At 42.5% G+C, this 21,459-nt stretch overlaps 2 protein-coding genes across 2 annotated transcripts; one reads left to right on the top strand and one right to left on the bottom strand.

The window, feature by feature from the left end:
- Window positions 1-329: 329 nt before the first annotated feature.
- PCID2 (PCI domain containing 2) lies at window positions 330-12,016 on the top strand. Its single transcript, XM_035565559.2, has 14 exons — window positions 330-540; window positions 1,404-1,493; window positions 2,076-2,149; window positions 2,869-2,934; window positions 3,468-3,509; window positions 4,039-4,093; window positions 5,712-5,815; window positions 6,562-6,637; window positions 6,761-6,902; window positions 7,309-7,409; window positions 9,369-9,442; window positions 9,614-9,739; window positions 9,960-10,083; window positions 11,080-12,016. The coding sequence occupies exons 1-14, from the start codon at window positions 505-507 to the stop codon at window positions 11,167-11,169; spliced, it is 1,200 nt and encodes a 399-aa protein (XP_035421452.1). The 5' UTR covers window positions 330-504; the 3' UTR covers window positions 11,170-12,016.
- A 2-nt stretch (window positions 12,017-12,018) lies between these two features.
- PROZ (protein Z, vitamin K dependent plasma glycoprotein) lies at window positions 12,019-20,739 on the bottom strand. Its single transcript, XM_035565560.2, has 8 exons — window positions 20,673-20,739; window positions 18,772-18,935; window positions 18,263-18,287; window positions 17,088-17,201; window positions 14,824-14,955; window positions 13,832-13,917; window positions 13,629-13,752; window positions 12,019-13,088 (listed from the first exon to the last, which is right to left on the bottom strand). Exons 1-8 carry the CDS (start codon window positions 20,737-20,739, stop codon window positions 12,577-12,579), a joined length of 1,224 nt encoding a protein of 407 aa, XP_035421453.1. The 3' UTR covers window positions 12,019-12,576.
- Window positions 20,740-21,459: the final 720 nt, after the last annotated feature.

Here is a 21,459-nt window from a genome sequence, read left to right on the forward strand (position 1 = left end):
GGGGGTGAAGGGGCGGCCGGGGAGCGGGGGGGGCTTTAGGAGCGGTGCTTTCAGGAGCTGTGTGTTCAACGGGAGGGGCGCGGCCGCTACCGAAGCCGCCGGAGACCGCTCACAGCCGCGCTCGACCCCCGAGCAGCAAACCCACCCTCCCCTCGCCCCTCCGCCCCGCCTACTGACGCGCCGCACGCCCCGCCGCACGTGGTCTGTGGCCGGCGCGCGCCCGGGCCCCGCCCACCGCGCTTCCCCCTTGGCTGCCGGCGCGAGGCCACGCCCCCCGCGCGCTGCCGGGGGCGGGAAAGAGGCGCAGCAGGAGCACGTGACCCGACGGGTTGGGGCGGGGCGAGGCGCGGCGCGGCGTCACGTGGGGGCTCTCGCTCCGGTGGGCGGCTAGCCCGCGCCGGGAGCCGCGCCGGAAGTGACGTGGCGGTTGCCGGAAATGCTGTGCTGGGCGGCGGCACGACGACGGCGGGCGGGCGGCGAGGAGGGCTCCTGCCGGGCGGCGGCATGGCGCACATCACCATCAACCAGTACCTGCAGCAGGTGGGTCCGGCGGCGCCTCCGGTAACGGTAACCCTCGTCACAAATTGGCTCTCCGCGGAGCTCGCGGTGATATCCGTCGTAGCTGGGAACGGCTTCGGCGGTGGTCTTCTGGGTGGTGCTTCTTGAGAGGTCCCTTCCCGGTGCGTTATTTACTCCGTCTTTAAATCTTGACGGGAAAAGGGGTCTTTTTCACGTATGGAAACCCCATGCCAAATGGAAAATAGCGTAGAACAAAGTAGCAACGAAAGCAGCAAGAGAGGAGAGTTATAAAATCAGCTACTTAAGCTCTTTCAGAAATTTTTTTTTTTTTTTTTAGCTAAGGAAACGTAATTTGGGGTTCTGCCAGTTTTTCATACTAAATATTAAGTCTGTATGAAATCTACGTGCAGGTCCTGGTTGTTTACATTAAAATTCCATTTGCAAGTCCTGGTTCTTTATATAAAAATTCCATCTGCAGCGTCACAAGCAGTAGTCCTCGGAGATTGCTCACGCCTTCACATACATGTTTGATGCCCATAAGTCCAAATGGCATTTTTAAAAGCTTCTGTAAACGTGTTTCACAGCTACTCCTTTATGGTACTGAATCCATCTAAGTTGTGTTGAGGTTCTCTGGTTTGCTTGTGTATTATAAGTGAGGAAAAAACAGAATGGCATTCACACCGTTCTCTCTCCTGATCCCTTTTTGAAATCAGGTGGATTGAAAGTACATTGTTTTATTCAGTTTTAAACCTTGAAAACTTGGATTTGAAAAGGTATTGAGGTGGATGAACGCAGTTTGTGAGCAGGTGGCTTACGTAGTCACGTGTAAATATGTTGTATGGCTGCAGCTGGATTTCAGCATGTGTTGTGCTTTCCTTGGGTAGGTACAAGAAGCCATTGACAGCAGAGATGGGCAGTTTTGTGCAGAATTGGTATCGTTTAAACACCCTCATGTCGCAAACCCAAGGCTTCAGGTAAGAATCTATTACCCTGGAAGAATCTGTTTTTGATATTTCTTTTGTTCGGCTTTCAGTTTTCTTAGCTGTTCTTATGCGTTCCTGCCCGCTGGGGATAAACCTCAGAAATCCGTTTCATAGTCCGGAGCAGGATCCCCTTGTAGACTAGTTCCCCTTTCTTTTTACAAAGATGTATTTTCATTTTTATCCTGGGCGGCTTTGTGTGTTCCACTTGGAGTTGTTTTCTGGATAGGGTCCTGGAGGTCCACTGTGGCCAGATCTGCATTAGTTAGTAAAGTCAGTGATGTGGCACCCTGGAAGTAAATACAAAGAGCAAAACCGTGGGTAGTAAGGGTCCAGTGCTTGTGCCACGTGCGTTGCAGGTGCTTCTATACGAGACTGGCTCTAATCTGGTGGTGTAGACAGAATGCACACTGTAGCAAGTCATTACACTGTGTTGGGTTATTAATTCACATACATGTCTTTGCAATCTATCAGAACCTTAACTATAAGACTACCACGACGAAATATCCATTGCACCAGAAATAGAACATCGTACAGATGTTCCTTTCATGATTCATTGATTTATTCTGTCCTTAGCTTCCATCTCCAGAGGAGAAGTGTCAACAAGTGTTGGAACCACCATATGATGAAATGTTTGCAGCCCACTTAAGGTAAAGATGGACCAGGAACAGGCAAGTCGGTTGTGAGGCATCCGGCAGGGATGGGGAAGCATAAAGTTTACTCAGTTATTTTTTAAGGGCTTACATCTGAAGGCTTGGTATTTAGGACTGCAGGAAATAAAGGCCTTCCATTTCTTTTCCACATAAAGTTTTCTTTATGTAGCTGACAGTCACCTGTATGTGGTCATTGGCACAGCTTTGGCATTGGTGCTTCTTGTTTTCTTTGCTCTGCTTTTACTAACTACATGAAAACTTAGAGTGAAGTAAGTGAGGGAAATAAACGTTTAAAAAAGGTAATTTGGGTCATCGAAGTACTCGTAAGTCAGCTTGAAGGCCTAAGTAGTTTTGTGAGGTTTTTAATAAAAAGAAATTCTATGTTGTATTAACACTGTCTTTAGTTCACTTTCAGAAGTCCTGGAAATATTTAACTATGCTAGTCTTGGTGACAGTTTCAATAAGAATTAGCATGTTACAGTTGGTTCTGTACGTACTGCAGAAACAAATCCCTGTTCTTGGATCAGTTTTCTGCAGTTATCAAACTCAGTGCTGTGTTAAAATACTTAGCTGTTTTCTTAGGAACACTTCTAATCCTCTTACTGTATCTCCTTTAATTAAACTGCAAAGCCTGTACCTGCTAAAAGGTGCAATAACAACAACAATTGTCTTACGTATATATCTTTGGATGTGCTAACGCTCCTTTTCTTTGACAGATGTACTTACGCTGTTGGAAACCATGACTTTATAGAAGCATACAAGTGCCAAACAGTTATCGTTCAATATCCTTTTCATAAGTCTTGTGTATTTTTTTCAGATCAGCTGTTTTCTTGTAGAGTAAGTTGTCTTTATCCCTTTTAGAATGTAGTCTGCTTCCAAATACGCTTCACGTATTTAAATCCTTAAGCAAGGAAATCCAGGTAGGCTCTTCTCTATTCAGCTTTCTCTGGGACTACGAAGGAATGTGCCTCTTGCCTGTAAAATAGAAAGTTATTTTCTCACAGAGAATAGGAGAACCTCAAATCATTAATACACGTCCCAGTTTGTACCTGGCTGGAGGGAGGATACTGATAAAGAAAGCTGCTATGTTATCTCTAAGTGACCAATGTTTTTCATTGCTACTGCAGCACCAAGAGCATGTGGCTGTGCTCACATTCCTCCCTGCTGTGTCTTTGCATCCTGTTTTCTTACCTCCTTTGCTGCTTTGTTTGCTTCTGCCCTTTCATACAGCGTGTAGTGTATGGTGTGACAACTCCTCTGTTTTTTAAATCTGTGCTTCGGTTCGTAGCATTTTAAATTCTCCTAAATGCAATACATCTTTCCTGCGAGCATTTCAGGCACATAAGGAAGAAAACTGGTAAGTGTATTGTAGAGACTTGCTCCAAAACTAGACTCTCATTTTTTACTAGTATAATATAATCTAGTATATATTATACACTATAATATAGTATAATAAAATATAGTAATCAAGCTAAAATTATGCCTACAGTTTTTATTTACCTCCAGCGGTACTGAGATGCAGCCTAATTGGTTTTGCTGCCTGAGTTTTTAGGTCCAAAAGTGTGAGAACTAAACATCTAAGCTTAAGTATTTAGAATATCAATAAGCAAACGTGAAGAATTTGTTCAAAGTGCGATTTCTTTTAAAGCCATTAGAAGCCTTTTATTTCACCGTGTTTGAAATTAATTCTTTCATTAGTGTAGGACTCTGAAATGCTGAGCTCTTGAAGACTTTACCTTTTTGAAAACATGCATTCTTCTTTACTTAAAGATTCGTGTATATTCATCTAGGTTTATGACCAACTAGCAAGAAAAAATACCACTGTTTCTAACGTCTTTTACTGCATGATTTGCATTTACTAAGCACTCCGTGCCTTACTTTTCCAGGGCCTTGCCTATTATGTATGCTGTAGCCCTTGATCTTCGAATTTTTGCTAATAATGTAAGTAGAACGGATTAACAACCGCATTATTTTTATCTGGTACGAGTTTCTATGGTGGAAATATTTTTCCTTGATTACGTAGCCTAATTTTGCTCATTAGTGTCTAATTTGTTGTTTAAGATTTTGTTAACGCACTAAATTTGTCCCATCCTATTATAAAACTAGGTTGCTGAGTCTGCCTGACTCTCATTTGCAGCTTTAACTGGAGAGGTTCTGGGCACCTGCACGCAACCCACAGCTTAGAGCATACAAAGTGGTTAGGCACTGTCTTTATAGAATAGCACAATGGTATAACTCATGGTTTCGGTGTGTCGTCCTTGGGGTTTGTGGCTTTCTAAGGGTGGAGATGCACAAGGCAACAAAGCTAATCTAAGCACTCACCACATCTTGTGAGGGAAACTTGTCCCTCGTTTCCCTCTTCCATCTGCGTGTGTTGCTTTTGATGCTCATTGGAGCCCTTGCTGACTCTGTACAACTGTTGACAACAACAAAAAACATTATTTTTCTTAGTGAATTGAAGTAGCTTGCATAGGGATCTAATGAGGAATGCTTGGCCAAAGGTAAGCGACAGGGTCATGACCTTGCTCCTAGTCACTTGACCTGAAGAGATGAAGTTGGTCCAAGCTAGATTAGAGTTTCTCAGTATCCAATATTGTTAGTGGTTGTCCACTCGGGACTTCCTTGTGCCCAGGAAACCCAAAGCAGCACGTTTTGCATATTTGCACAGAGAAGACCATGTTGCATGTGTGTATGTGAGAGAGAGAGAAAGTGGGGTCGGTTTTGAATGTTATCTTTTAACCTTAGTATATTCAAAATATGTGGGTACAAGGAAGACTTGTGCAGCAGAGGATGTATTTGCATTTCTTGTCCTTATATTTCAGCTGACGAGAATGCAAGTGTTAGAGTAAAACTTGCCAGAAAGCACATAGCAACAATCCACTCACTGTTTTTTCCCAGTCTTCTTTGTTGTTTTAATTCCACGTTCATTAGTGTATGGTTCTTTCCGGCTTTACATGAACAGTGTTGCCAACTTTTCTTATGACTCTGTAGCATGTGTTCCTTTCTCCTGAAAATCTCAGGTCGCAGCAGTGTGTATTACTACTAGAAAATGTTGAGTATAGGTTAGAAATAAAATCTAGTCCTTGTGGTTGTAAAGAGAAGCTTGATTATAATTTTTAAAACTAAGATCCCATAACTGGGGAAATGTTTTTTTTTGCTCTCGTTTAAAAGATATTTCTTCTTGCTTGATTTTTGGACTTTAAAGTTTGAGTTGGAGTGTGAATGCTCCAGTTCAGCTGTAAGATGATCCTTCTGAGAGCTGCATTAAGCTTCTTGGTGCTGAAGGTAAAAGTGGACAGTGCTATTTTCAAAGTTCTGGCTGGCCTGCTCTGCATTGAGTTTGGTACAGGATGTTTAGGAACCTCTCCAAGTGTGGGTTGTGGGTTTTTTGGGTACATCTGTTCTGTCAGCTTGACTACTATCAAGATTTAGGGGTTAGTAAGAGATAATATCTATTGTTATAATGTCTTATAAAATGCTATATTAAGGAACCAACCTGTTTACAGTCCAGTGAACCAGGATGTAGAGTTGCATGTTGTTTCTTGCTGTGTAATGTTAGGCAGATCAACAGCTAATGAAGAAAGGGAAAAGCAAAGTTGGTGACATGTTGGAAAAAGCAGCAGAACTGCTGATGAGCTGTTTCCGAGTCTGTGCCAGTGACACGTAAGTGAAAGATGCTCCACAGAACTCGGGCTGCTTAATTGTTAAGAGCTTAATGAACTTTTACATAAGTTTTCTCTACTTACTAAGTTACTTTTATATTTGGGTAAGAATGAACACTTCTGAGGATTGTTTCCATTCCTAGTCTGTTCTCTCTTGACTATTAACTACAGCTGGAGAGGCCTCCCTCAGGTTTAAGCTTCCTAGCAGATGTTATTGGGAGGGACTGGCTATGGCCCCTTCTATCAGGGAAGGTGATTAACCCTTTTGTGCTCTCTTGAAGTTTGCTTCAACGCGATCAGACTGGGAAGAGGTGACTTTGGTTTCCAGTCTTGGCAATTTAGCACTTTCCAGGTGGAGAAAATGCTTTTTTTTTTTTATTTTAAACCCCTCACTCATCTTTCACCTTGAATATTACAAGCAACTGCCATCCTAGTGTGTGTGTTACCTGCAGACTGGAGGGAGGATTCTGCTGCAGATGAATAATATTCTACATGACATCTCATTATGTTGAGAAGAAGTGCAGCAGAGTTGTTCAGAAATTAAGATTGGAGCACATTCTGTTTTGACAGTATTGGTGTGGTTTAAGACGAGGAATTTGGCTTTGGCTTTTATTTTCAGATGCTCATTTTTATCCTTAAAAAAAAAAATCCATAAAATATCTAGGGATGGAATTAACCATAAAAACAAAGTCATTATTTCCTTACAATGTTCAGTACTAGCAGCTTGTTTTTTTTCTATTATGACAGTCGAGCAGGCATTGAAGATTCCAAGAAGTGGGGCATGTTGTTTCTCGTGAATCAGCTGTTCAAAATTTATTTTAAGGTAGGGTTCAAGTCTTATAAGCTGTGTTTTGTATTTTGTAGTCTGAGTCAAATTCACCCTTTTTTACATGATGTTGCGTATCTACCCTCTCTGAGTAAAACACAATTTTATTTTTTTTACCAGATCAACAAGCTCCACCTATGTAAACCCTTAATTAGAGCAATTGACAGCTCAAATCTGAAGGACGAATACAGTATGGCACAGCGAGTTACATACAGATACTATGTCGGACGCAAAGCCATGTTTGACAGTGACTTTAAGCAAGGTACTGTGTGGTGGTAAGACAGATTTAAGCTGTTGCGGCTTGGTGTGAACTCTGGTTTATGATGTGTGTGTGGCTCAAAATGTGTGCAGAAGGTGCAGTTATGTTTGCATTGATGACAGAAAAGTCGTGCTGGTACTAATAATACCAGTGAATTGAGCTGAAAATTCCAATATTGCTTGGAGCTGTTACACCTGACATCTGGATACTGACAAATTGTGTTTTCCTTTCTGAAAGAAGACCTATTTTTCTTGTAATACCTTGTCTTTTGTGTGATTTTTTTTAAAATATAATTTCAAATATAGCCTCAAGCTAGAAATGGGCATTGAGCACAGAATTTGGGTTACTGATTTAATCAATTTTTGTTGTTGGCTCTTGTAACTAGCACTGCTTTTATTTGTGTCTGCAGCTGAGGAGTACCTGTCCTTTGCCTTTGAGCACTGTCACCGCTCAAGCCAGAAAAACAAAAGAATGATCTTGATCTACCTGCTGCCAGTAAAGATGTTGTTGGTGAGTAAATGTTACTTTCCCAAATGACTTTTTGGGAGGCAAAAAAAAAAACAAACTGAAACTCAGTTTGGCTCTTCTGTGTGTGTTTTTTTTTTTTCTCCCTGTAAACACCAGTATATGCGAACTTTATTAGAGAGCTGAGGACAGAACATGTAGAATTGTTATTTACAGCAAAGTAGGAAAGGAGAAAAAGGCTGCTTCCCCCACCTTCCTCCCACCTATCTGAAAGGTGGAACCTGAGGTTACTTCTGTAATAAAAATAAGAGCGCTCAAAATTAACTTAATTTATGTCACTTAGCAGAGTGTCTGTGTGGTGATAACCATGCACAGAGGGACCAGGGAATGTTTGGATTCACTGCTACAAATCTGTGGTCCTTTCACCTGGTGAAGGGAAGGAGGATGTGCAAATAGATGGTTGAAGACTGTTGTGGTGCGTTTGCCACAGGAAAGAAAGGACTGCTGTCTGGTGTCTCTAATTGCACCTTGTGTGTTTACCCGTTTGAGGCATGTCAAGAACCACAGAGCATTTGGGTTTTGAAGAAATCAGTGAGGACTGGTTACCTGATGACTTCATCTTTTTGTCAAAAGAATTAAGTGCCTCTCTGCTTCTTGCTCACGTCCTTCCCCATGTGCTGCACTGGTATTTGTGCATCCCCTGAGTTAGTGGGGTTATGCAAACACTTAGCTCAGTGTAACTGAGGGGACAAGAACGAGATTTTACAGTGTTTTCTATTCCTGGCCCTATTACCAGAGTTCCTTGTGGAGAATTTTTTTTTTTTTGTTATCCACTTCAGAGAGTTCCCATCTTCCACCCTTGTCCCAGCCTGCTCGTGACCATTCTCCCTTTTTCCCCTTTGTGCTCCCTTTTCCATCCCTTGCAGTGTCAATTCATTTCCTTTGCAGCTGTCTTTTGATGGAGGAAGTTAACCATGTGTAAGGGAGAAGCACAGTGGCTATCAGAATCAGCTTCTGCTCTTGTCTGTTGTCTGTCTTAGTGGTTATTTTCAGATCAGTCAATGGTAAGGTTGATAAAGCCAACAGCCTTCCCTAAAGTGGTGGGTCCTGTAGGGCCTGAGATAACTGTAGCTTTTCTGTAGCAGCTCTAGTGTACAAGAGGCACTAAAGAATCTAAAGGTCATTGTTTTTACAGTTGCTTTTTAAAATCACATTCCAAACATTAACACTAACCTTAAAACTCTACTAAAATAGCTTGGGTGGTGGTGGTTTTTTTAATTTTATTTTTATTCCTAGCAGCTCTCAGTAAACATGCAGCAGGGTTCTGCTGTCAGTTAATCCTCCAACCAGGAAAGGAGTTACCAACAACAGAGCAGGATGGTAACTAAATTTAAAGGCTGACCAAGTCAGTGTGCAATCTGATCTCCCCTGTGCAAGGGGGGCGGGTAGAAAACAAAGTTTCTTTTTGATAGTCCACCTGGTTCAGTCTTACCTGATGTAACAATGAGAATTTTGTTTCTTTAAATTTAAACCGTCTTTTCTCTCTCTCTCTGACATTTGAATGTCCACATGGAGGCGTGGTGAAGAAAAAATCTGGTACAGGCTGAGGTGGCACTTGACAGCGCTGAAGCACTGCTTGTGTTATTAGTAATGCATGGGATTCCCACAGTTACTTTGTTTGAAGATTAGATCATACAACTGTAATGTAAAATTTGGATCTGCCTAAGTCTCATGTCACAGGATCTTGATTTTTACGAGTTTGGTAACTGTTCTGCAACACTTAGAAATATTAAGGGACTCCCTAAACCGTGATAAAGAGTTATTGTGAGTTGAGTTGCAGGAAGTTTGGCAGCGCTGGGGGGTTGTCCTACAAATACTTCTGTTTAACTCTTGTTCTGCAGGGAAAAAATGTAGTTAAACACTTGTCTGTTTCTCTAACAAATATTTTTATAGTTTATGTTGAAAATGTACTTGACTTTATGCTGGAAAACGTTTATTTTTCAGGGCCATATGCCAACTGTTCAGCTCTTAAAAAAGTACGACCTTATGCAGTTTGCTGAAGTAACAAAGGCTGTGAGGTACGGCGGTTACTTTATTGCATTGTGCGTTAGTTCAAAAACTGTTAACTAAAAGGTATTCATTTGGGATGGCTAAGGAAAGCAGGAGAAGGATGTTCTTACCAAGTCATGCAGTTTCTTTTCTTGATAGGGCGAGACCTTCTCACGTATTCATTTCTTCCATCCTTCTAGTGAAGGCAATCTTCTCCTACTGAACGATGCTCTGACAAAGCATGAGACCTTCTTCATTCGATGTGGAATCTTTCTTATCCTTGAGAAGCTGAAAATCATCACATACAGAAATCTCTTTAAGAAAGTGTAAGCATAACAAAAAAAAAAAAATCACGTTTTTGCAAAAGCAGACGTAATATGGTTTTACCTCAGACTGAGATAGAGATGTGTGTGTTCCTTAGCTCCCTCTAGGAGGGCAGAATTCCTGGTAAAGTGAATCTGTAGTAGAAAGGCCATTTTACTAAAAAAACAGAATTTCTAAGTGATTGTTTCCCAATAACAGATTTTCTGTTTTTTTTTCTTTCAGATATTTACTACTCAAAACACACCAACTATCGCTAGATGCCTTTCTGTTTGCTCTGAAATTCATGCAAGTAGATGATGTTGACATTGATGAAGTCCAGTGCATTTTAGCTAACCTTATTTACATGGTATGTGCTATTCACGTATTGTTTTGTCCTTCCAGATTCCAGACAGTAGAAATTGTTAGGCAGAGAGTAAAAGTTTTTGTTACAAAAATATATCAGTAATCCTAGCTTTTCTTGGGTATAAAAGCTGATTCATTTGTGCCCAAATGGCAAATGTTTTCATTTGCCCAGGGGAATTCCTCTAGTTCTGGAACCACTGGTTTTGCAGGAACCACTTAAAATTGCAGTTGAATTCTGCATTACAAATCCAGTACTGACTTTTCTATAAAGCATAAATATTAATTTCAAAATGGAAAAATTATAACTGGGACCAGGAAGGGATTTGTTCTTCTGCATTTGAAGTAGGAGACTTTTGACTTTCTAACATCAGAAAAATTAAAGCCGCATTTCTTTGTTTCACACTTGTCTAAATGGGTCTTAACAACTCATGAATAGATATAGGCTTGCAATCTATAGATTTCTAATCTGTTAGAAGTTTTGGAGCAGCATTACAGTGTCAGCAAGAAAGCAAACTGCTTCTCTGTTTCTGAAACAGATTATTTGGTGTCCTCTCAGAGCAACAAAGGGTGGGATTAGGTGACTGGAAGATTTCTCTCAGTGCTATAACCTTATGTGTCTAAAAAGGAAGAAATATGGAATTTCGTTTTTAAATTTGGAATAGTGATTAATTAAAATCCTAATTTTAAAGTGAGCAAGAGTAAATTTAGAAACACTTCTCCAGAGCTCTTCAGGGAAATGTAAGCAAACCAGGAGGGGGCCCTGGCAACAGGCGGTCCAACGGCAGCGTTAGTATGCAAACATGGTTATGGTTCCAACTTTCTGCTTGCTGCGTGAAGTGACCCACTTACATAAATCGGATCCTTCCGAACACTAAGTACAGTAATGCAGTGGTGATTGAGTACATGCACGTAGCTTTGTTTGATTTAGCCTGATGGCAGGTGAGGTATAGGCGTTCTGTTACCAGCTTCCCGTACTAACTGTATTTCTTTTTCCTGCCAGGGTCATATTAAAGGCTATATATCTCACCAGCATCAAAAACTTGTTGTCAGTAAGCAGAACCCGTTTCCTCCGCTGTCAACGGTGTGTTGAGCATTGCATCTTAGCCGTGCAAGTACTTTTCAGATACACAGCTTGCCCAGTGGAGCTGCTCCTAATCAGCCAGGGAACTTTGTAAATGACCTGGGTCGTGTCCAGGACTGGAATACCAGGAACTGTTTGTGGCTCCTTTCCCAGAATGACCAAGGCTGCCAGTGTAACAAAGTGCATTGGAATGAAATACTCACTTTTCAGTGATAGTTTCTGCAGGCTTTCTAGATCGTTCGAACTATCTCATGAAGAAATAAAAGCAAAGCATTCCAAACTCCTTCCAAAGTACTTAAAAGCTTTTACGAAGTACTGTGTGTTACTATTTCTGCATTTATCTTTCGGAAAAGTATCATCCTTTGGTACATACAGTAATCCGGTTTTCAGGGTGGAAATAATGTTTTCTTTTGTTTTCCACTTTCTAAAGCTCTTCGATAATCTTGCTGGCCTCAAATATGCTCTTCAAGCCTTCTCTAAAAACTAGAGAAGTTGTACTTGACACCAAAAGCTTTGCAGTTTCAGTGATATTTACAAGTTCAAGTAAATTTGTGTTTTTTGGTCTGTAGTTGCTCAGATATGTTTTTGTTTTTTAATTCCTTTAATGTTTTGATTAAATTTTGTTACAATGAGCAAAAGCATATCTAAGTAATTTACCCATACACTGTTTTATTCTGTTTCTGGGGAAAAGACTGCCACTGGGTCCATTGTTTTAAGTGTTCCTTGTGTGTGTGTGTTCTGTTTTTGTTTTTTTTTTTATTTTTTGGGGGTGGGGAGGAGGAAGAGTACAACATACCTTTGTGTGTTGTGATGGGTTATTTTTTTTAATAAAGAAAATAAAACATTTTTCCCCCTCTTTGGGAGTCTAGTTTTTATTTTACCCAGTTACTGAATTATGATTTATAATTAAAAACACAGCTGCCATGTATGATGGTGAAGAACTTTCTGGTGTTATGAGAGAGTCAAGTCCTTTATCAACATTTAAAGGCTTGGAGTGTTCTTGGTCTTCATAAGTTTTACTTGTGTAGAGGTTGAAATAAGAATATCGGTTTACTGATCCACATTTCAAGGGAATAAGAATTAAAAAGACTCATTTCCTTCTAGTGACATTTAAAAGCCCAGAAAAGCATCAATACTTTGAGTTTTAGAACGAACAGTTCTAGGAAACTTAGAGTTCAGTCAATTTATTAGTAAAGCACCTACATATACTGTGTCATGACTTTGTGTGTTGTGTGTCAACAGAGGAAGGAAAGACAAATGGAATTTTCCGTGTGAATTGGAGTTAAATAGGTATCATCATTGCAACTTCCATTGCTGCAAATGGTGATAGAGTCAAATGTGTCTACTGGCTGCCTCCAAATGTTTCCGTGCAGGGATGGGTAGGGGTTTGGTGCTGGAGGGTTGGTTGTGTTTGTCTTACTTCATTTTGTGTTTAAGCCATATCATATATCTCGCAGCGTTGGTAAACAGAAATGTTTTTCTGTCGGCGTCTTCTAGTGGCCAGGGTCCCAGGATACCAGTCAGAAACCAAGTGCCCTTATACTCAGTGGCCATAAAGCTTCCTCCAGTCAGTCGTTTGTCTGTGACCTCCTGGATGCGTCCACAAAACTGCCTGTTCGTGAGGCTTACGTTGAGTATTTGTTTGCAGTCCTCCGTAGGGAAGTAGGAAACCTGCAACTCGTCACCTTGAACTTCATCGCCTTCTCTTTTCCAGCCGCTGACTGTACCAACCAATTTGGGAATCAAAATATGTTCTGCAAAGTCTCTTTCAGGGATGCATACAGGAAGCTGGTGGTTGTTGCACTCAACGGGCTCGTGGAGTTGTAGTAGCGCAATGTTGTTCTCGCCAGTGTCGTCATCGTACCGGATGTGTATGTGTTTCTCGTGAACTTGCATTATCCTCTCAGTTCCACGTGTTCTGTTGTGCCCTGTGAAGCAATGACATGTTCACTGCTCTTAAGGATATCAGAGACTTGAAAACAGAATGTAAATTGATAACAACTGCCTAGTGGTGCTGAGAAATATGCGCTGCAGAGAAACATTCTTGAAACGTGGTAAAGGTAAATTAAGAATGACAGCTTTTCAAAGTTGCGTAGAAGCATGCATAATTTCAGAGGGGAAGGACAAATACCCAACAACAGAAGAAAATTTTGGCATGAAACGTTTCTTTTTGGGGGGAGGGAGGGTAGTGATCTCCAAACGAACCTAGTTTAGCATGTCCCTAGATGCTGAGCCAGCCCTTGTGAGGGCCTTTGAGAGGTACTGGTCTTTCTGCTCATTTTCTAGAGAGGCATAGGACAGCTGTAGTTCTAACTTGACACTTAGTTAAGATGCTTAAATGAGATGCCAGCAGATTTATATACTATAACAATACTTTTAGTGCAGCAGAAATTTTAGTAAGCTGTTTTTAAAAGTAGCTTAACAATGCCGAAAGGTGCTACAACAAAAGGAAAGGTTTCATCACCTACCAGCACCAACCCTGATTTCAAAATGGCTGTGCAGAAGGGCACACTCCGCTGTGGTCAGGACAAAATTACTTTTTAGCAGCACTCCTCCACAGAAGCCTTTCCCTTCTGAGTTTAACAGCAAAACCTAAGAAAATACAAAAAGATGATAATTAGCACTGTCCATATGAAAATAAGTCATAGATTTCATGAATTGCTAGAAATACCTGCCAAGGAAAGCGCTTGTCATGTTTCTTCAGGGTTTCACTTATCAGATTATCACTGTCTTGAAGTCTGCCACATGCACATTGATCTAGCAAATGAATTAGAAAAAATAAAAACCTCATGCTGTAACATTTCAAGACAACTACTACCTGCACGTATTTTAAGTATTCCTTCTTGGCTGTAGGGTTTGGATTTTATACCAAGGAAAAGGACAATTTCTCAGCTGGTGAAAATCAGAATAATTAACTTGACTTCTGTAGTGTGATAGCACTAAACAATCTGGGTCATTGTGTTAGGCTCGTGGTGACCAGCTCTCACTTTGTCTGCAACTTCCAAACTGAGGCTTCCTCTCCAGCTAGCCATCAGCACAGGTTGCTTCCTCATCTTTGTATCCTGTGTTTGAACTGCACTAAACACCTCCTAGTTGTCGGGTACGTGGGTGCCTAGTCCTCAGTACCAAACTAGAGCTGGTTTGATGTAAAATCCACCTGAAATGTGCATTTAGCGTGGACATCAAATCTTCACTAAAAGTGGCTGTACAGCTCCATACCTGTTTGGCTGCGATGAGGTTGGAAAAATAAAGAGGGCTACCATTCCAAATTAACTAACAAGGCAGCAAGTGCTGCCTTTTATTTATCAGGCTGTTGGGTGCCTAATCTGAATCAATTGAACCTCATTCCCAAACGGGCAGGTCTTCTGTTGCTCTTTACTGAGAGTAGGAGTGGAAAACATGCACCAGTGAGTGATATGTAGAATGATGCTAGTGCTCTGTGCAACCCCATCTGTAAATGTTCAGATCAAATGTTCCTTCTTTTACCACTGCTCAGGCATCTTTGTTTGCTGGTCCCTAGGTTTCTCCTTTTTTTGTCCAGTTTGGAAGGTTAATATTCTTATTTCTGGAGTCCCCAAGCGGGCTGATTGCATCTGGATATCAGATTCACTGCCTGCCCACCCAAGAATTGTTCATGGGCCCTACTTCCATGCTCACACCTACCTAATGCAATGCATTCTTTTTTGTCCTTCCCGAGCTCGTAGCTATCAGCACAGGAGCAACGGTACGAATTGGTTCCTGGATAGCAGAAATGGTGACATCCTTCTTTTCCTTGGTGCCGACATTCATTTTTAGCTGGAGAGAACAAGCAGGGAAAAAGCATTGGGAACGGTTCGGGTGGAGTTTTCTTGCGTAGCCTGAGTCCTCTTTGCTAAGCATTTTACTTTTACTCACTTAGCGTGGGGGTGGGTAGGAACTCTGTCTTCCTGTAGGATTTCCCACCACATGGTTTTTACCCTCATCAGGCAGAAATTGGGCAGAGAGAGCTGTCTTTGCAGCTTCCACAGGCTTATAGCACCCAGTACCTCCCTGTACCTACCAGACTGTCCACGCTGCTGAGTTTTGGGGAATATTAGTGCCCAAGGGTCAAACTAGGCTTTCCACGTGAACCCACAAAAGGATGCCATAGGTTTTCTCTGCTCAGTTAAGCAAAGCCCTAAGGATCAGCACCAGGGGAACCTTTTGAACTTTTTAAGAAGGCAGGTATTGTATGGTCAAGAAAAAGGCTAAAGCTTTCTGCTTTCCAGCAAAAAGAAATGTGTAGCTTCTGTTTCTCGTGCTTGTGCTAAGAAAATTAAAACTAACAGCTGCCACATATAAGGAAAAAAAAAAAAAGGAAAGGAGTATTAATCATCTTTGAAACATGGCCAGTCAGCTTTCTGTGGCTGAGCAAACACACCTTCAGTACAAAGCAACAGGAAGAGCATTTGATCTATCTCACAGGTGGAGAAGTGGAAACAAAATTTGCATGTGATATGGCTCTCGATGGCTCATGCAGAGCAGGTCAGGCTCCCCAGGGGGATACTCTGCCCCTCTCCACTCACACCCTGCTACAGAAAATGTCCCTGCTGTGTCCTGGGGGCCCTGCAGACGGGCACAAATACTAACCTTGGGGCTAGGAAGCAAAACCTGTTGGATATGAATATGCAAGATCCATCCCAGTGTTTTTTTTTCCCCAGGGCTCAGTACTGGGGCCAGTTCTCTTTAATATCTTTATTGATGATCTGGATGAGGGGATTGAGTGCACCCTCAGTAAGTTTGCAGACAACACCAAGTTAGATGCGTGTGTCCATCTGCTCGAGGGTAGGAAGGCTCTGCAGGAGGATCTGGATAGGCTGGACCGATGGGCTGAGGCCAACTGTATGAAGTTCAACAAGGCCAAGTGCCGGGTCCTGCACCTGGGGCACAACAACCCCAAGCAGAGCTACAGGCTGGGAGATGAGTGGTTGGAAAGCTGCCTGGCAGAGAAGGATCTGGGAGTACTGGTTGACAGTCGGCTGAATATGAGCCAGCAGTGCGCTCAGGTGGCCAAGAAGGCCAACAGCATCCTGGCTTGTATCAGAAGCAGCGTGGCCAGCAGGTCTAGGGAAGTGATTGTCCCCCTGTACTCGGCTCTGGTGAGGCTGCACCTCGAGTACTGTGTTCAGTTTTGGGCCCCTCGCTACAAGAAGGACGTCGAGGTGCTTGAGAGAGTCCAGAGAAGGGCGACGAAGCTGGTGAGGGGTCTGGAGAACAAGTCTTACGAGGAGCGGCTGAGGGAGCTGGGCTTGTTCAGTCTGGAGAAGAGGAGGCTCAGGGGTGACCTTATCACACTCCACAGGTACCTTAAAGGAGGCTGTAGCGAGGTGGGGGTTGGTCTATTCTCCCATGTGCCTGGTGACAGGACAAGGGGCAATGGGCTAAAGTTGTGCCAGGGGAGGTTTAGGTTGGATATTAGGAAGAACTTCTTTACTGAAAGGGTCGTTAGGCATTGGAATGGGCTGCCCAGGGGAGTGGTTGAGTCACCATCCCTGGAGGTCTTTAAAAGACGTTTAGATGTTGAGCTTAGTGATATGGTTTAGTGGAGGACTTGTTAGTGTTAGGTCAGAGGGTGGATTAGGTACTCTTGGAGGTCTCTTCCAACCTAGATGATTCTGTGATTCTCTTTTAAGGGCCAGTTAATGTAGAATAGAATCATAGAATTATTAGGGTTGGAAAAGACCTCCAAGATCGTCTGGTCTAGCCATCACCCTACGACCAATGTCACCCACTAAACCATGTCCTTAAGCATATATGATAGCAATTAGACATGCAGTGGGGTAGGATTATGAACTATAGTTTAGCATACACAAGGAAACTTAGGTCAAACATCTCAGTTGGGGTAGTATCAGGGAACCACCATCACATTGCACAAACTGTGTGTTAACCCCATGCTGGTGGTGCCTCACCAAAGGCGCAGTCCTCCCCCTCGTAGCCCTCGGTGCAGGTGCAGGTGTAGCCGCGAATGCTGTCCTTGCACACGCCGTCGTTCTGGCACGGGTTAGAGGAACATCTCTGGCCACCTGGGCAGGGACAGCCCAAAGACTGGAATTAGGTGGAAGCCATCCCACCCTCACAGAGGCAATGAGACACGGAGCAAAGATGTTTAGTACGAGTCTTCATAACATTCAGATCCTGGATCCACAGAACTGTCCCCTGCACTCGGTGTTTTAAGGGCTTCCATAGAAAATTAATACTAATGCTGTTTTTACCACCTCCCTATCTACTGTCTAAAACTAAGATTGCAAATGAATAAAAAAAAAAATCAGAATAAGAAGAGCGAACTCTTTGGATGTGGCATGCAGCAGAGATGGAGGGGGTGAGGCCTAGTCACCTTGCGCCCGTGCCGCAGGCCCTGTGCCCAGGAGGTGCCCAGCTACATCACACCATGTCAGCATCAACCCACATCAGCTTTGCAGGTTTATTTCTAGCCTCAGAAGCTGCCAAGGAACAGCCTCCAAAGCAGCCCAGTGGCTTTTAGCACCTATTTGCCTCACTCAGGGTCAAACGGTAGGTTCGTCCTTGGCAGGTTGTGCTGGTAGAGCTATGCTGGTGAATTGTATCAGTAAAATAGACATTCCCATGTGTCTCTTACACACTGAAATGGTCAGCTTACAAAAGAAAATACACCCCTTTTGCCTTGCATGCCCTGGTAGCCCTATTACCACTGTCCTGGGCTACAGCTGCCATCCCAGCCCACGCCCAGGTGGCCAGCAAGGCCACCATGCCATGGAAATGGTGCTCGTGGATGGGTGAATCTGTAAGAAGCAAAATGTTCTGCTCCCAGGTTACAGCCCAACAAACAGGGAAAGAAACAGCCTCTTTCTTGGGATAGCATCTACTCACTTTGAACTTGCATGTGCTCTGTAGTCTTAACTGCTTTTTCCTATTTAAGACTTTTTTAATCCTTTCACATCAGCCCTTCTCCTCTTGCTTTGCTAGTGATATGACACATAGCGACTGTGTGTTTCTTGTAGAATAAACTGCTAAAAACTGCTGAAAACTCTTAGAAACAACATCAGACTGAAGCATCATGTTCACAACATGCCACCACTATGAAGGAGAAATCAAGAGGCCAGCTTACCGTAGTAGTTATCCCAAAACATTTTCTGAAAAAAAGGGGAAATCAGATTTCAATTCTCAAATAATATCATCTTCCATAAATATTTTGGCAAAACAGAGATTTTACATGAGAGAATACACACTGCAGTTTAACATTCACACAGTCACACGATTACAAATTTTGTCCTGCCATCATGATTTGAATGACATGAGGTGTGAGGAAGGGTTTGCATTCTGCACATCTTCTTGCTTCTTAAGAAGTTATAAAGGAAAAGAAACTCCTCATGGGCAAGAGAGAAACAGCTGAGCCCTGCAATAGCATGGCTTCCTTGAAAAACTGGCCAACTATTGTCTCCCTGTTGTGCAGCCACATGAGAGGTGACCCCATCCTGTCCTGGTTGTCCCCCACTGGTGGCCAGGACTCCTCCTCTCCCTTACCCTGCTGCTTTTTCCCCAGACGGTGCTTCTGGAGGTAGAGGTAACAGCACAAAGTGATGCTTCAGGTAAGTAAAAGGAAGTTAAAATACTTACGAGCATCTCATCATTTTCAAATACTTCTCTTGCTTCTTCTTGTGTGCATCTCTCTTCAAGGCATTCTCTTTCCAAGCTGCCTTGGAGGACCTCCTCCAGAAGGAGAGAGCTGGCACGCCTGTGTCTCTTGATAACTTCATTTGCATCATCAGCTGATATAAACACTGAAACATCGCGTGACAATATGCTAACATAAGTACTTAGGCTAGTTTCCTTTACGCTTTCACTTTTTTTTTTAAGCAATCTTATTGTTTAGCCACATTTTATCATGAAGAGAAATCATGACACAGTTTTCTTTTGTTTCCCACCCCTCTTACAGTCCTGAGCACAAGAAGGTCCTGGTCCTTTGTCAGTGCTCCCAAGTAGTAAAAAACAAAAACAAAATGAACCGAACAAAAATGATTCAGGTCTGACTCACTGCTGAACTTTTCTGCATAATTCCTTGTAAATATAAAGAATTTTTGCAGCTCTCTGCAGAAGCCTTTCCTCCTGCATATTTTTTTCCTGCACTGGACACACAGACAGCTTGGTTGTGCCATGGCTACGGGAAGAGGTAAATATTATTATAAAGGCAGAGGCTGTTTTGTAAGAGTCCATGGGACTTTCAGCAGAAATGAAAGTGATTTGTATTTATTTGTGATGAAGGATCCTAACTGATGCCCTTCAGTCTGACTTCATGGGGATTTTTTGCTGCCAAGCATGACATGGCTCAGGGTGGCTATAAATAAAAGTTACCCCCCAGCAATGTTCAGAAAAAGCTGTCATATGCCATCCTTTACCTGGAAGACTCCATAATCTTTTTGATTTGAGTTAAGAGGAGGAAAATCCAAAGACATGACAGAGATCAGACCTTAAAACTCCCCTTTGCAATGATGCCCACCACAAAAACCACCTGTCAAGGGGGAAGGCTGGTGAGGTGCTGTTGCCTGTTGCCTTTGACATTAACCAGAACACAGCTGCATGTGTCAGCGCACGTTTGTCAGTTCCCCTGTACTCAGAAAGTAAACCCAGTGGGACAGGGACTGGGTTGGTTTGTTTGTTTGCTTAATATATTGTACAGTTGTTGGGGGCCCGAAGGTTGAAACAAGCAGTGATACTGGAACTGGAAAAAGTGACAGCACTAAAAAAATTATTCTGAATCTGTGTGTAGTTTCTTAGTTATGCTTTTGAAGGATAGCAGATAAGCAGGAGGCTTGCATGTGGTGCTAAGACAAAGCATCACGTTTGTGTTTTGCATTTTGAAAAGTTCTCTAGCACCCCACCACATTTCTGCTCTGCTGTGCTTCATACACACCTCTGCTGCTGCCAGGGGCATCATTCTGCCCTTCACAAGCAGTCACCTCTCTCTCTCTCTCTCTCTTTCTTTCTTTCTTTCTTTCTTTCTTTCTTTCTTTCTTTTTTTCTTTTTCTTTCTTTCTTTCTTTCTTTCTTTCTTTCTTTCTTTCTTTCTTTCTTTCTTTCTTTCTTTCCCAGATCCTGCTTATTTGTGACAAACCACAGAGGATGAATACAGAAAACATATATTTCTGCAAGCTATACTAAGTGTGCTTCTCAGCCTCTTTCATAAGACTTTTATTTTCATTTCAGCAGCAACTAGGTATATAAAACAATTTTTTCTTTAATATCCAGGACACTCAGAATCATGACTAAATATCACCATGATGTAATTGATGGCGTTACAAAATTACATTGCCTCAATAACCTACCATAGTTTTTACTTAAATATGCGAAAACAAAAACAGAAAAACCCACACAGAGGAAAGTGTAAGGAAACGCAGAGTTTTTAGTGCTGTCAGCCTGTGCTGCAAAGTAAACATGATACAAGGCACGAAATTACTGGTGTGTTTACAAGAACAGGAGCACAAATCAGAATTAAAGGGGCAACAAAACAAAGGCCATACCTGTCTCCTCTGTGGGAATGAAAAGGACAGAGAGAAGAAACAACATTGTCCAAAAGCAACCTGCCATTGTTACCCTCTGCAGCTAATGGTAACCCTGCCTGCATTCCTGCAGCTCTTTGGGGAAATTGCTAAACAGGGGATGTTAAAGTTTAAAGTCCAGCTGCTCAAGAGAAAACAAAACCTCTGAGGGCAAAGCCTGGCCTCAAAGTCAACATGTGAAAAACCTCAAAAAAACGTGCTTGGTGGTGCAACAGTACCCCTTCTCGTAATGCAATGGCTGAAGGCAGAGAAGGTTTGGAAACCTACAAATTTGGGGTATTCCTCTCATCCTCCCAGCCTTCCCTTTCCCATCACCAAATGGGGAGAAATTAAAAAATATGAGCATTTCTTCGTGCCATACCAAAGCACTGTCACAATCTGGATGATGATGACTGCAGGGATTGGTTTTACAGTGTGACTGCTGTACACGCTGTCCTCACAAAACTTTTACCAAGGCAGGGCATAGAAAGCCTTCTGTCCTTGGAGCTTAGCTGCACCAGTCAAATCCCATCAGCTTTTGACATTGCAGTGAATTAAACAAGCCTGATATTTCCCCTGTGGGAAATATATCTTAAAGGATATGGCATTTGTGTTTGCTTTTTTTTTTCTTTTTCCTCCCAGCTTCCAGCTCCTGGTGGTAATACAGAGCCTGTGAAAGGAGGTATCACTGTGGAGCAGACCCCAGACAGTCCTGACACAGGTCAAGAGGATGGGTGGATGTATTATCATGCAAGGGCTGTGATCTGCA

Source organism: Cygnus atratus, chromosome 1 (assembly GCF_013377495.2).
Source record: "Cygnus atratus isolate AKBS03 ecotype Queensland, Australia chromosome 1, CAtr_DNAZoo_HiC_assembly, whole genome shotgun sequence".
NCBI classification, from domain to species: Eukaryota; Metazoa; Chordata; class Aves; order Anseriformes; family Anatidae; genus Cygnus; species Cygnus atratus.